This window comes from Cebus imitator, unplaced genomic scaffold, assembly GCF_001604975.1.
Source record: "Cebus imitator isolate Cc_AM_T3 unplaced genomic scaffold, Cebus_imitator-1.0 Scaffold658, whole genome shotgun sequence".
In the NCBI taxonomy this organism is placed as follows: domain Eukaryota; kingdom Metazoa; phylum Chordata; class Mammalia; order Primates; family Cebidae; genus Cebus; species Cebus imitator.
This window is the reverse complement of record NW_016107973.1, coordinates 756190-770848: the sequence shown is the minus strand read 5'-3', so window position 1 is coordinate 770848 and position 14659 is coordinate 756190. Positions and strand designations below refer to the sequence as shown.

Below are 14659 nucleotides of genomic sequence, written 5' to 3'. Positions count from 1 at the left end.
TCCAAGTTTTGGCAATTATGAATAAAACTGCTATAAAAATATGTGTGCAGGCCAGGTACGGTGACTCCTGCCCATAATCCCATCACTTTGGAGAGCCAAGACGGGTGGATCACCTGAGGCCAGGAGTTCAAGACCAGCCTAGCCAACATGGTGAAACCTTGTCTTTACTAAAAATACAAAAACTAGCCAGGTGTGGTGGTGAGTGCCTGTAGTCCCAGCTACTCGGGAGGCTGAGGCAGGAAAATTGCCTGAACCCAGGAGACGGAGGTTGCAGTGAGCCAAGATCATGCCACTGCATTCCAGCCTGGGCAACAGAGAGAGACTCTGCCCCAAAATAAATAAATAAATTAATAAATAAATTAATAAATAAAAATAAAAATAAATATGTTTGCATGTTTTTGTGTAGACATTAAATTTTCAATTCATTTGGGTAAATACCAAAAAGTATGATTGCTTGTTTGTATAGCAAGAGTATGTTTAGTTTTGTAAGAAACTGTCAAAATGCCTTTCAAAGTGGCTATATCATTTTTCATTCTCACCAGTAATGAATGAGGGATCCTATTGCTCCATATCCTTGCCAGTATCCATCTCGAAAATGTATATTAGCCATCCAACAGAATAACATTTCGCAATAAAAAGGAATGAAATACTGATATATATTAGAACATGGATAAACCTTAAAAATATCATGCTAAGTGAAAGAAACTAGTCACAGGAGACTATCTTTTACATGTCCAGGACAGGGAAAACTATAGAGACAGAAGCTAGGTTAGTGTTTGTTTAGGGATAGGGAGATAAGGTCATAGGAGGCTCATAACTAAGAGTGTGGTGTTTCTTTTTGGCTTGACAAAAAGATACTAAAATTGATTGTGGTAATGGTTGCACATATATGTCAATATACTAAAAGCCATTGAATTATATACTTTAGGTCCATGAATTGTTTGGTATGCAAATTACATCTCAATAAAGCTGTTACTAAAAAGAAGTAATATCTATTCTGAGATAGATGAGTAGGAGTTATCTAGGCTAAGTGTGTCAGGGGTAATTGAGGCAGTGTTTCAGGCAGGAATAAATGTGAGAACCAGGACCCAGACTTGAAAGGGCATGGAGCTTTGAGGAACTGATAGGAATTCACTCAGCACAATGTTATTATTACTATTTATTAAATACCATTCATTCCAGAGCAGTGATTAGGAACAAGAACATTGACCTTAGGCAAGTATTCTATTTAATAGCTTAGTAAACTCGGCCAGGCCTTACTTTCTTTTTCTATACAATAATAGGTTAATGATATAACATCTAGAAAAGGACTCACAGTTCATGGAAGGGAAGAAAGACTCTGTGTAAGTCCAATAATCATTTTGGCAATTACAACGCAAGGATAATAGAACTACCAATTGGGAAAAAAATTTTTAAATAATTATTTCTTAACCAGATGGCAGGAGGCCAGACAAGAGATACCAAAATGCCACTTAAAAAGAAATGGCCTTTCTCTTCAGCAAGCTAAAGTGCTTCATCTCGATATTTGTGAATATGGGTATATATGTGTATGTATGTATATATTATACTGTGCCTTCTGTTCTTCATATTTCTTTTAACAATGCATGGTGAACATGTAGTACATATGGATCTCCTTCATCCCTTTAAATAGCTCCTTTACCTACATTACACTGTGCACAAAAGATTTGAATAGACATTTCTCAAAGTATGAAATACAAATCACCAATAAGCATATAAAAATATGCTCCATACCCAACGAAATTATTAATCAACCGATGCAGCTGTTTTTGCTAATGGTCTTGCAAAAGGCTAGGGTAAGAATATCAAATAACTGCTTTTGGCTACTATTTTGTGTGTTGGCCTTCTCCCTCTTACCCTACCTGGAACTTTCCTTGCAGAGAAAACAAACAAGCTTTTCTGTTAGCCTTTGCTTTTTACAGAGGCTCAGGTAATTATGTGTGGATGGGATCTGGGGCTGATTTTCAAACACACACTCTTCTGTCAGTTTCCTAGTAAAAAGTTTTCTATGAGATTACTCTTGTCATTAGCATCCTGAAGAATCCATTGGCTTTGCATTTCTACATCTTTATTTTGTGATATCTTGATAGCTGTGTCTTACTGTAATTTTGAAGTTCCTCAAAGGCTGTTTATCTTTAGTTTCTTAGTTGATGCTCTTTTCATTCAATTAATGTGAGAATTTATTCAAAATCCCCTGTACTTAAGTAAAAACTAGAAATAATTACAAATACCATGTTTACATTCTGCAATATACACTGTTGTCTTGTATTTAATTTGGAATCATAAATCAGAGTTTTTGGTGCTAGGAAAGGCTTATCATTCACATTCAGATTTATTGTACAGAGAAAACTGTTATTGAGAGAGGCAATCTGCCATGAGGCCTGAGCATCCCTGCATATTCTTATTGGGTATGCCAAGAATGTAAGGCCCTGGTCGCTCTTCATCGAGGCAGACCATTTCTCATAGTTGTATTTGCAACAAGCAACCTTGAGCGATAAGATAACGTCTTTCCCTGAACAAAGAGCAGGCTTGTTTCTACTATGAAAGAATTGAGTACCCCAAACTCAAGGTTTCTTTCCTGTAAGGCAACGCACTGCATTTTCAGGTATCAATCACAGGTCTTATGTCACCTCATGAAACTTGGGAATAATAGGGAACTAATACAAATCAATGTGAAGCTCTGGCTACTGCTTCTGTGACAGTGTTATCTGATTTCCACCCAGTAGTCTAGAGTCCTCTGCCAGCATCCATTAAATGGGAATAGGCTTGTTTGTTAGGTTTTACATAGGGCAAAATCTCAAATCCTGCATAGTTCTTGATAGGTGTTTCCAGTTACTATCCCTAAAGTTATTATGCTCATGCTAGGGCAATGTTTCTCACCAGAAAGATTTTTTTTTGCCCTAAGTATGTGCCACCTACACGATTAATACTGTGTTCTAACTTAATTTTCTTCAAATTGACTCATTTATTTAATTTGGATACTTTTTTTTTTGAAAACCAAACTTTATAATGCCACCCTAAATCTAAACTATGATAATTTGCTTTAAGCAGAAAGTATTCATTATTACATGTTCAAATAAGTACATGGACAGCACAATTTAAAAGACTTGTGTACTATCTAAAATCATTTTCTCCTACCACCAGACTCTTTTACTGTAACCACAAGTTATCTGATTACAGCCAGAGCAGTCATGTCTGGGACAAAGTTTCTAGCTAGCGAATTTTGAGATCTTATATTCTTCCTTATAAAAATGTCTTCATCAAACTTCCTTGTGGAGGAAAAACAAAAGGGATAAAGGAACTCTAATGCTGATCTGCAAAAAGTAGAGTTGTTTTTCTCTAGGTATGTCTGTCCAGGACAGGCAAGCCATCAGCTAAGGAGGGTCTTATGCCTAGCAGAGAAGCCAAAGTCAGACCTATCCTAGACAGGAGTGTGGCTTAAGTGAGCCTTTCCATGTCCTTCCTGAGTGCCACCCCTGTGAGGGCCAAGGGGATGGATTTATCCTGTTTTGTAAAACTGGCAGTGAGCCTGGAACCTTATCTCACTCCAACATGGATTCCAGCCCTACCAGCAACCTTTAGGCTGCCATCACCTTGAAGAATGTTTTGGAGGCATGAAGAGCTCCCATAATAGCATCACAGAGGAAAATGACACATGATGGGCCCAATAGTGGGCCTTTTGTAAAGAAAGAAAGGGCCAGGTGCTGTGGTTCACGCCTGTAATCCCAGCATTTTGGGAGGCTGAGGTGGGTAGATCACCTGAGGTCAGGAGTTTGAGACCAGCCTGGCCAACATGGCAAAACCCCATCTCTACTAAAAATACACACACACACACACACACACACACACACACACACACACAAAATTAGCCAGGCGTGCTGGTGTATGCCTGTAATCTCAGCTACTTGGGAGGTGAGACACAAGAATTGCTTGAACCTGAGAGGTGGAGGTTGCCATGAGCCGAGATCGTGCCACTGCACTCTAGCCTGGGTGACAGAGTAAGACTCCATCTCAAAAAAAGTAATAAAGATAGATAAATAGATAATAGAGAGAGATATATATATAGAGAGATATGTAGATATAGATACATAATAAAGCCTACACAGCACTTTCATATATTTCCAGCCAAGGATGGAATTACTCCCAAATCTGACTTAAATTTTCCTGTAAAATTTATACAAGTCTACTAATATCTGTTGAACTGATGAGGAAGCCCTGACACTAGTCTTCTGGGAGAGATCATTCATCCTAAGGAAATAGGTGTCAGGAAGATAAAATGGTAATCTTCAGATCCAGGGCAGCAATTCTTACTAAAGTGTAATGTATGTTACTCAGATTTATTTTCTGGTCCAACTCCCAGATGGACCTATCATGTCTGAGCCTTATGGGGAGAAAGTTAAAATCCCAAAGTTGCCAAGATACCTAAAAGACATCATGACTCACGTGGTACTGCATAAGTGTCTATCTAAATTCAAGTGATGGGCAATCTCCTCACTTCTGTAAAGGTCAGTCTGGGAACTTAGCTTACTGGGGGTGCCAAAGAAATATGTTGTAATATATTTGAGAATTCTAGCACATACATAGTGATAGGGGCCTGAAGGTGCAGGACCCAGCAGAAGGGGCAGAAAACCCAGTATATATGGTAGTATCAAGGGCAGGGGCATGAGAGGCTGGGCAGGCGTATCAGGAAATAAACATAAAGGTGGCACCCACCTCATGGTTGTTTGGGTTTGTTCTTAGTCACAGATAATAACTACTTTCTTCATCCTTCCAAATCGCTAAAATTAATCTCTTACAGAGCTGGGATGGGAACAATACTCTGTCAAACATAGCTCACAGTCATTACCTTATTTGGCCCTCACAAAATTCTTGTGAGATTATTTTATTTTAAAGATGAGAAAATATGTAAAATTTATTATTCTGGCTAAGTGGTCCGGTGTTACTTTGAAGTTCACATTTCTTCTAAAGTTCTGTCAACAAATATTAAATGTCCCAATACTTTTAGAAATAAACTAGTAAGTGCTGCTTGTTGCTTCTTTTTGTTATAAACTTTTATTATTCTAGCAATAATAATGCGTGTTAATTTTAGGAATATAGAAAATACAAATAAGCAAAAGAAGAAAAATCATTCATAATTCCACCACTGAGAGGTTGTACTTTCTTTCATCCTTCACAAGTTATGTCCATATATGTAATATACAAATGTACTTTTTACCTTTCAAAAATAAGATATTCACACATTACTTAGTAGCCTTTTTCCATTTTATATCCTGCTAAGAACCTCTTTTTTACAAATGAGTAAAGTTCTCTTACCAAAAGACAGAGACTTGTAGATTGGTTCAAAATACAATAACCAATGAGATGCAGATAGATACATGAGATACAGAGATACATCTAAAATCATTAACAGCAACAGGTTAGAAGTAGAAATATGGACAAAGGTATATGAGGAAAATGCTAATAAAAAGCAAGCTATATGGTATTGTTAATATCAGATACAAATTAAGGTAAACTACATTAAATAAGGGTAAGGATGGTTTCGATTAACCTTCCAACGCATCACTACAAGTTTGTTTCTGACTCTCCTTATCTCATCCATTTCATCCACTTCTCTACACATATCTTCATTGCTTAAATGCCTGTTGTGTATATCTTCTTTAAATTCTTGGAGTGATTGAATCAGCTTCTCTCTAAAAGCTCCTTTTGCTTTGGCCTCCTCCTCCAGCTCCTCCACCTCCTCTGGCTTTTCCTCAGGTTTTGGCTCTTCCTCCTGCTTTGGTTCACTCTCATTTTCTGGTTTTCCTTCAATTTTTTGACAGGATTTCATCTTCTATCTATCTACCTCTCTTCCTTCCTTCCTTCTTCTTTTCTTCCTTTTTTTTTCTTATTCCTCTTTGAATACAATGACTTCTGGAAAGCAAAAAGAAGACAGGAAGTTAAAGATTAAACACTTGGTGAGTGGACACGTGCCATGGGCAGAGGTCTTAGCATTTTTTAAAATTCAGAGCTATTATAAAATATCTTCCACCTAAGAAGCCCAGTCAGCAATCACAGCTTCCCTACTTCTCTTACCTCCACTTTCCACCTCCGCACTTCTCTCTTGTCCTTCCCTCTAACCTTTTGCACCGCCGTCCTTTCCGCCTCCCAGCCCTCCCCAATCCTTTTTCCCCCTTAGGGCCTAATACGCGGACCAGCCCAGAAAAGAGAAAGGTGGCTGGCAGGTAGAGGAAGAGGGGAAAGGAGAAAGGGGAGAGAAAAAAAGAAGGGAATGAGGTGGGGTGGAAGGGAGCCAGCAGGAAAAGTGGAGCTTACAACCTTTGTCTCTACCCCAGGAGACTTTATAATGCCCCTCTCACCTACCTGGCACTGACCGGGTCAGTTTCTTCCTCCTCCTTTTCTACCTTTGGGTCTTGGTAAAAACACAGACCTGCAGACAAACGGGAAACGCGAGGGGACGGTGGAGGTGGGGAGAGCCCTTGGTGGGCTGACCAGCACCCGAAACTGACACACATAGCTTTCCTCCTTTAGGGTTTCGGTTATGGAAAGTTTCCCACCTTTTGTTTCTCACAGTTCACCCTCTCTCCACAGTGCAAGTTAGTTCATTTTTCCCATTAGACAAAGAGTGAGAAAGCAGATTATTTCCAAACTATCTTTAAGACTGAGGCGGGGTTCGGGAGGAGAGTGCGGGTCCGGAAAGCAGTCATAGATGGCAGACGATGATTATTTTTAAACTATCACAAGTCTCCTTGATCTTCTCCTAGGATTCCTAGTCCCCTTCCCAAGGGTCATCATTTCCTGTAGACCTCGAGGTGGAGAGTGGAGAGACGGACCTGACTGGCACTCCCACAAGTCTCTGCCCTAAACCGCCCCACACTAGAAATCTCCAGTCAACAAGTACATTCACACTAACCTGCAAAATTGCCGCAAGTTTGACTCCTTCCACTGGCCTGAGGTACGACCGCCTCCACTGCTGAAGGAGGCTGGTATCCAGACGGGAACAAGGACCAGACTAGCAGGACTTCTGCACACGTCGACTCCTGGTCACATGAGATCTACGTCACTAGTGAGCTCGGGTCCCTAATTTCCACTCCCACCAAAAGCGCGGCAGAAGTGGGCCCACCCTCTGCTCCCTCCCCGCCCCCTACTTATACATTTGGCCCCGTCAGTCTTTTCTGTTGTTTCCTATCCCAAAGGGAAAAATGTTATTTCCTTGACTCTGATTACTAGGGAGGAGCTACCTCTTTTTCTACAGCTACTGAACGTTTTTACTTTTTCTTTCGAGAATTGTCTCTTCCAGTCTTCCACTCCCAGGATAACTCCTTCATCAGTCGTCCCTCCCCTAGCCTCCATTTCATCTGCAGTCTGGTCCTTAGCTGTTGAGGGGCAGAGTGCCCTTGGCAGCAGTTGTGAAACAAAAAAAGACCTTGGAACAAGAGTGAGATTTTTGAATGCAATTTTTACTGTTTATTCTCCGCACTTTTATGTTCTTTTTTTTTTTTAAGGTAACTTTACTCTCTCTCTCTCTCTTTTTTTGAGACAGGATCTCACTCTGTTGCGCAGACTGGAGTGCAGTGGTACAGTGGCACGATCACAGCTCACTGCAACCTCAAACTCCTGGACACAAGTGATCCTCTCACCTAAGACTCCCAAGTAGTTGGGACTACAGGTGTGTGCCACCATGCCCAGTTAGTCTTTTAATATTTTTGTAGAGATAGGATCTCTCTATGTTGCCCAGGCTGGTCTCGAACTCCTGGGCTTAAGTGATCCTTCCGCTTCTACCTCCCAAAGTGCTGGGATTACAGAACTGAGCCACTGTGCTGAGCAACTTTTATCTTTTTATACTCAGAAAAGACAAAGACAAAATTACTTTAATTACATGAGTTAATACATGTACAGTGCCCAGAATAGTGCCCAGCATATAGCAACTGCTTTTAAAGTGAAAGCAGTTGTTATATTAGAAGTTTTTTTCAGGAAAATGATTCAATTTTTTCTTAAAAAATACTAATGTTTTGTTCTAGAGTCCTCATGGTGGTGTTACCAGGAAGCTGTGCTGCCTGAAGAATCATCAGTTATCAATTGTCAGGTACACATTGTGAGCCTAAGCTTCCTCATCTGAAAGAAAGAAGTAATAGCATATACTCACAGAATTGAGATCTATTGAGAATAAAATAAGAGTTAATTTTTTATCTATACAATTAGAAAAGACAAATATTGATTATATTTGGAGTTGGTGAGGATATGGAAAACAAATATTCACATATACTGTGAGAATATTAAATAGTACAACATTTTTAGAAGTCATTTTTGCAATATCAAACTTTAAAATATACGCACTTTTAGACACATCAGTTATTCTTGCAGAGATTTATCATACATTAATACTCCTGTGCCAAATATGGTCATTGTCATGGTTGTGGTAATAGTGTTTTTTAAAGGGTCAAAAACTTAAATGTTTCTAAAAGGAAACCGGTTTAAGAAAAATCTGATCATTCATACAGAGCCACATTATACAGTGATGAAAAAATGATGTGGAGTTAACATTTACTCACATGAAAAAAATGTTCACTGTATATATATATTGTTAAACAAAAAAGGCAAATTGAAAGTTAATATTTGTGGTCTTACCTTTTTGTAACAGCGTACATATTTATGTTTTGTATTTAAAATATAAGTATATAATTAAATGACACCATAACATGATACGTGAAGTCCACAAATTCATTCCTATAAAATTCCAGGTTATATTACTGAAAGATGGGTGGAATAACTGATGTGAGCCTATTTGGTTTGCTGGCTGCACAGCCCAAATTCATCAAGGACTCAGCTGTGATTTGTTGCCACAAACAATTGTTCACTGAGCACTTGGACTCGAATATCATCCATCCATTTTACTATCTCCCCACCCGCTAACACCAATCATATTATATCCAAACTCAAGTTGTTGCAGGGTCTTACTGTATTTTTATGTCATTAGAAATGCAGATGAATATATTCTGAAATATTATAGGATACACTTGAGAATGTGTATTTTATATAAAGAGAAATTTTATTTTCTAAGTATTGCACTTCTATATTTAAAATGTAAATTAAATTACTAATAAGTTAGCAATATATTAATTACTAATATTCAGAAAAATTATTGAGACAAAACTGAAAAATAAAGAAGAAATAAAATATCTGACAAATATTAGACAGCCATGTATCTATTGAAATGAAAGGTTTTATAATATATTGGTATGTAAAGAAAAAGCAGGTTGCAAACAGTAACCTGCAGAGGATTCCACTTTTTAAGACAATATTTTTACATGTAGGTACATATAGGTATACATGCACAGAAAATATGGAATAACATACATCAGAATACTAGAATTAGGTATGATTGGGTGGTTGGTGGGCTTATGGATGATTTATATATTCTTTTATTACTTCATTGTAGACTCTTCTACATTTTTCTCAGGGGGCGTGTGTAACTTCTACAATAAGGAAATGTCTGCAAATAGTATAGTCTTATTTTATGGCACATATTTCATATATATACTTCTCTGTGGCTGAACAGGGTCTGAATTAAGGGCCTCCACTACCTGTTTGAGGCTTGAGATCCTTGCCATGGTTGAATCTCTCACATTTGCTTCCTTTGCTCTGCTGACCTCCTGGAAGGACTACATGTTCGTAACTAGTATGCATTAGAAATAAGGCTGTCTTCCCCTTCCTCTGACTATCCTTCCCTCCAATCAAGTTTGAGATGGTCAAGGTGTAGTACTAGATTATTAACATGGGGAAGGAGGCATCTCTCTCTTAAATTTGACCTGATGAAAATATTTTCTAGGAAAATATTTTTGCTAGAAAAAGTAATACTTATGTAACAATATAATATTTTAAACAGATTGTAATATAGTATTCTTAGTTGCCAATTAAATTATTTAAAAGATATGTTTGAATAGAAACAGAAAATTTGTTGATCAGGCTCTGCTTGACATGCAGCACGTATCTGTAGTTCCCTTACTTTCTTCTAGTAAAAATGTTTTATTTTTTGCTAGTAAAGAAAATATTATTTAAAAGCAGTTTATAAAATGATGTACATAAAATTATCTTATACTTAAAATACATATAGAAGGAACAAAACCCCCCAAGAATGTACACTCAATTTTATTTATTTGATGGCTCTCAAATATACATTTCATCCACTTATTGATTCCACAAATATTAATTAGGCGATTACTAGGTACTGTCAATCTAAACCCTTATGTCTTTTCTGGAGATTTCCTCTCAATTATTACTGAATGTGTTAGTGCAGTGGAGTTGCATCTTAAGCCAAGGATAGATTCTAAAGTCAGCATAAAAGGTAAAATCCTACCTAGTCAAACTTACCTACTACATAGCATATTAATGTAAGTTATAATGTTAGTGGGGAAAAATCAAAATATTTAAACTTAAAATTAAACTCCCATTTAATTTTATGGGAATATAGATTTCTAAAAACTTTCATGTGTGTTTTCCAATTTTTCCACTGTTTACTTGAATTACATACATAGAACAATGAAATACATAGTTTTAAGATAACCCAGACGTCATTCACTCCTCACTGTATATACGGGCATTCAATTTTATGTAAATAGTATATATAAAACACACACACACACATATATATATATATAGACAGATAGATAAAATTTTAAAATTGAAATATATATATATATATATATATCCCAGAATAAGGAAGAAGAGAGAGAGGAGGGGAGACCAGTTTTCACTGCTCTGCTTGTGAGTGGGATGGAGATTATATGTGTGTGTGTGTATAGATAAATATATTACATATTATATATAGTATACTATATATATTAGTCATATTATATATCATAATACTATATAGATATAATATAGAGAGTTAAATAGATACATAGATATAAAATTTATTTACTAGAGACATGCATGAATGCATAATTCATGAGGGAGAAATGTGGCAATAGATTCCTTCAATATTTTTATCCCATAAACATTTTAAAAAATAAATAGGTATTATACAGTAAAGAATATCTCCTAACTTGTTTACAATATAATAATGAATTTATTTTTCTCTTTTAACAAAGCTGAGATTTCTACTGGAGAAACTTAAAAAGTAAAGGGCCACCTTGTGACCAGAAACAGCACTGCAGTTTGTGCATCACCAAGCAGGAAGTCTAGGGCAGAGAAATAGTGTTAATCTTGATTAATAGTGCAACTAATTTTGGACCCATTGAGACTGACATACTCTTGGAATATCCAGGAAGAGAGTTCCACTGGAGAAATGGATAAAAGTCTGTAAAGCTAGAAAGGGGTATGGGCTAGAATGTAAAATTGAATGTCATCATCTCTAGGACTGTAGTGACAACTACAGAAATGGATGCGATCAGCCAAAGAGAACATGGAGACTGACGAGAAATGGGACTTTCAACATTTAGGCAGGAATATGGCTCAGTTGCTAAGAGTCCAGGCATTAAAACCAAATCCAAACTCTGTTCTTTTCCAGCAGTTAAAAAATGTTATAAACTCCCTATTAGAAACTAATGAGAGCTATGAATTCCCCTCAGCACATGCGTACACCTTGAACAAATGTATATACTCATCCTTGAACAAATGAGTATACTCACCCACGTACATATATGGGCACACGATCTTTTTTGAGACAGGGTATCACTCTGTCACCCAGGCTGGAGTGCATTGGCACAATAATGGCTCACTGCAGCCTCTACCTCCCAGGCTCAAGTGATCCTCCCACCTCAGCCTTCCAAGTAGCTGGGACTACAGGTGTGGACCACCATGCCCGGCTAATTTTTCTTCTGTTTTTGGAGATATTGGGTCTTTCCATGTTTCCCAGGCTGGTCTTGGACTCCTGGGCTTAAGGGATCCTCCTGCCTCAGCCTCCCAAAGTGCTGGGATTACAGGTATGATCCGCCACATCCGGTGGGCACACATTTTTTAATGCAAGTTTAGGAAGTCTATAGGTTTACTCTGTTAAGATTTTATGGCCTAACTTAATCAATACAAAATGCAAAACAGGAGGGTCAAATAGAAAACAAATAGTAAGATGAGAGACAAACATAAATATACCAATAATTAGAATTAATGTAAATGAATTGAACACTCCAAATAGGATTGGGTAAAATTATCAGTTACATGCTGTTTATAAGAGGCACACTTTAGATGTAAGAACAGAGAATGGCTGAAAGTCGAAATAATACATGGATGCATATAGTAACCAAAGGAAAGCTGGTGTAGCTATGAAAAAAATCAACAATGTAGACTTTAAGACGAGAAACATTTCTAGAGAAAAAGAGATGTATTTGATAGTAATAAAATATATAAACTAATAGAAAGATATGAATATTCTGAACCAGTATGTTTCTACTAGCATTACTTCAAAAATACAAAACAAAAGGTATTAGAAATAAACAGAGAAATAGAGAAATGTAAAACCATTGTGGGACATGTAAACATACCTCCTTAAACAACTGACAGAATCAGAAAAATTATCGGTTGAAGTATTGAAGATTTAAGCAATAAGACTAACAAATTTGACCTCATTTATGTTATATAGAACATAACCTACAAATGTAGAATATAAATATTTTTCATGAACAAATGTAGTATTTACTAAAATTGACCTTATACTAGGCCATTAACCAAGCCTCAACACATTTCAAAGTATTGAAACAATTCAGAATATGTTCTCTGATGACAGATAAATAAAGCTAAGAATTAATAACAATAGATAACAAACAAATCTCGACATGTTTGGAAATCAAACAATACACTTCTTAATGATTTGTGAATAAAAGAAGAAATGACAATCAAATGTGTCATTCTCTTTAAATGAATAAAATGAGAATGCAACACATGAAAATGTGTGGGAATATAGATATATCTGTGCTTAGTAAAAAATTCTATGCCCTCAAATGCATACATTAGAAAAAGAGAAAGGCTGAAAAATACCACTGATCTAAGTTTGCCTGTAAATAAGTTTTGGAGAGTACAGAGCCAATGTCCAAAGACTAGGAGAGGTGTTCTAACTTTTTTGCTAGTTGGTTCATTTTTGGTTTTGTTTTTTAAGTTCCTGGCATTCAGGGAAATATATGTCAAAACACTGGGTGAAGACAAGCTAAAGGAACAGAGACGTCAGTCATGGTAAACAATAAGGAATACAGTATTTGCAAAAGTAGTTTAGAAAAGTCACTAAATAAACAACTACAGCTTTCAACAAACATACACACACACACACACACACACACACACACACACACAAAACCTTGGAGGAAGAAAGATAATATAACTTCCAATATTAAAACATTATATTATTCAAATGTTCACTTTTCAGCAAAAAATACAATGCATATAAAAAATAGAAAAGCATACCTCACTCAAAAAAAGAAAATAAATTGATAGAAATGTCCCAGACATCAGCCTTACCACAAAAATACTTTAAAGCAATTGTTTTAAATATGTTCAAAAGCTAAATCTGATCAAAAATTAAGGAAAATCGGGAAAACAATCTGTGAACAAAATTAGAAAGATAAATTATAAAAATAAACCAAGAAAAATTCTACAGATGAAAAGTACAATAAATAAAAAATTTACTACAACAGAAAGATATGAATCTTTCTTGAAGTTCAATAAACTCAGAGTAGGAGAAACTAAAAGAGATCTATACCATGATATACTGTGTTCAAACTGTTGAAAGACAGACAAAAAGAGAATCTCAAAGACAACAAGAAAAGTGTCTTGTCATGTACAAGTCATCTTCAATGAAATTATCAGCCAATTTCTCATCAGAAACTATGGAGACAAGAGGACAGTGCAGTGACACATTTAAAGTATTGAAAGAAAGAAAAATAGCTGTCAATCAAAAATTTTATATCCAATAAAACTATCCTCCAAAAATGAGGGAGAAATTTAGCCATTCCACAATAAACAAAAACTGGGCAAGTTTGTTACTAAGACATCTTACCTGTAAGAAATCCTAAAGGGTGTCCATCAGGTTGAAATAAAGTCAAGGGAGACAATAACTCAAGGCTAAGTGCAGAAATGAATATCTCTGGTAGAGATAACTACATGAGCACACATAAAAGCAAATATTATTGTATTCTTGGTTTGTAAGTTCACGTTTTATTGCCTGCTTAATGTAGAAAACAAATGCATAAAAATAATTGTGAATCTATGTTATCAGACGCACATGTATAAAGATGTAATTTGTCTCAACAACAACATAAATAAGATGGAAAGAGCTGTATAGAAGCGGAGATTTTGTTTGCTATTGAAACTAAGTTGGTGTCAATTAAACTAGTTTGTTATAAATTTAGAACACTAAATGTAATATCCAGAATAATCATGAAGAAAATATCTTAAAAATATGTACAAAAGAAAATGAATAAAAATATCAAAACAGTTCACTACAAAAATATTAAGTAAACAGGAAGGAAGTAGTGGAGGAAATGAGAGCCCAAAAATTTATAAGACATACAGCAATGAAATGGTAAGCCTTTCCTTATAAGTAATTACTTGAAATGTAAATGAGAAACTTCCCATCCAAAAGGCAGAGATCGGCAGAATGTGTAAAAGCCATGATCCAACTATAAGCTGTTAACAAGAAAGTCACTTTAGATTTAAA

At 36.2% G+C, this 14659-nt stretch overlaps 1 protein-coding gene across 2 annotated transcripts; it reads right to left on the bottom strand.

Moving 5' to 3' along the window:
• Nucleotides 1-5047: 5047 nt before the first annotated feature.
• TCEAL9 (transcription elongation factor A like 9) lies at nt 5048-7086 on the bottom strand. 2 transcript variants are annotated; one of them, XM_017518087.2, is made up of 3 exons: nt 6929-7086; nt 6379-6445; nt 5048-5928 (listed from the first exon to the last, which is right to left on the bottom strand). In XM_017518087.2, the coding sequence occupies exon 3, from the start codon at nt 5843-5845 to the stop codon at nt 5531-5533; it is 315 nt and encodes a 104-aa protein (XP_017373576.1). In that variant the 5' UTR covers nt 5846-5928; nt 6379-6445; nt 6929-7086; the 3' UTR covers nt 5048-5530. The 2 variants fall into 2 exon arrangements, with proteins under 2 accessions (XP_017373576.1, XP_037590661.1); XM_037734733.1 differs by lacking the exon at nt 6379-6445.
• Between the last annotated feature and the right edge of the window lie 7573 nt (nt 7087-14659).

Excerpts from the sequence above, each read along its gene's own strand:
- TCEAL9 (XM_017518087.2), bottom strand. The coding sequence starts at position 5,845 with ATGAAATCCTGTCAAAAAATTGAAGGAAAACCAGAAAATGAGAGTGAA.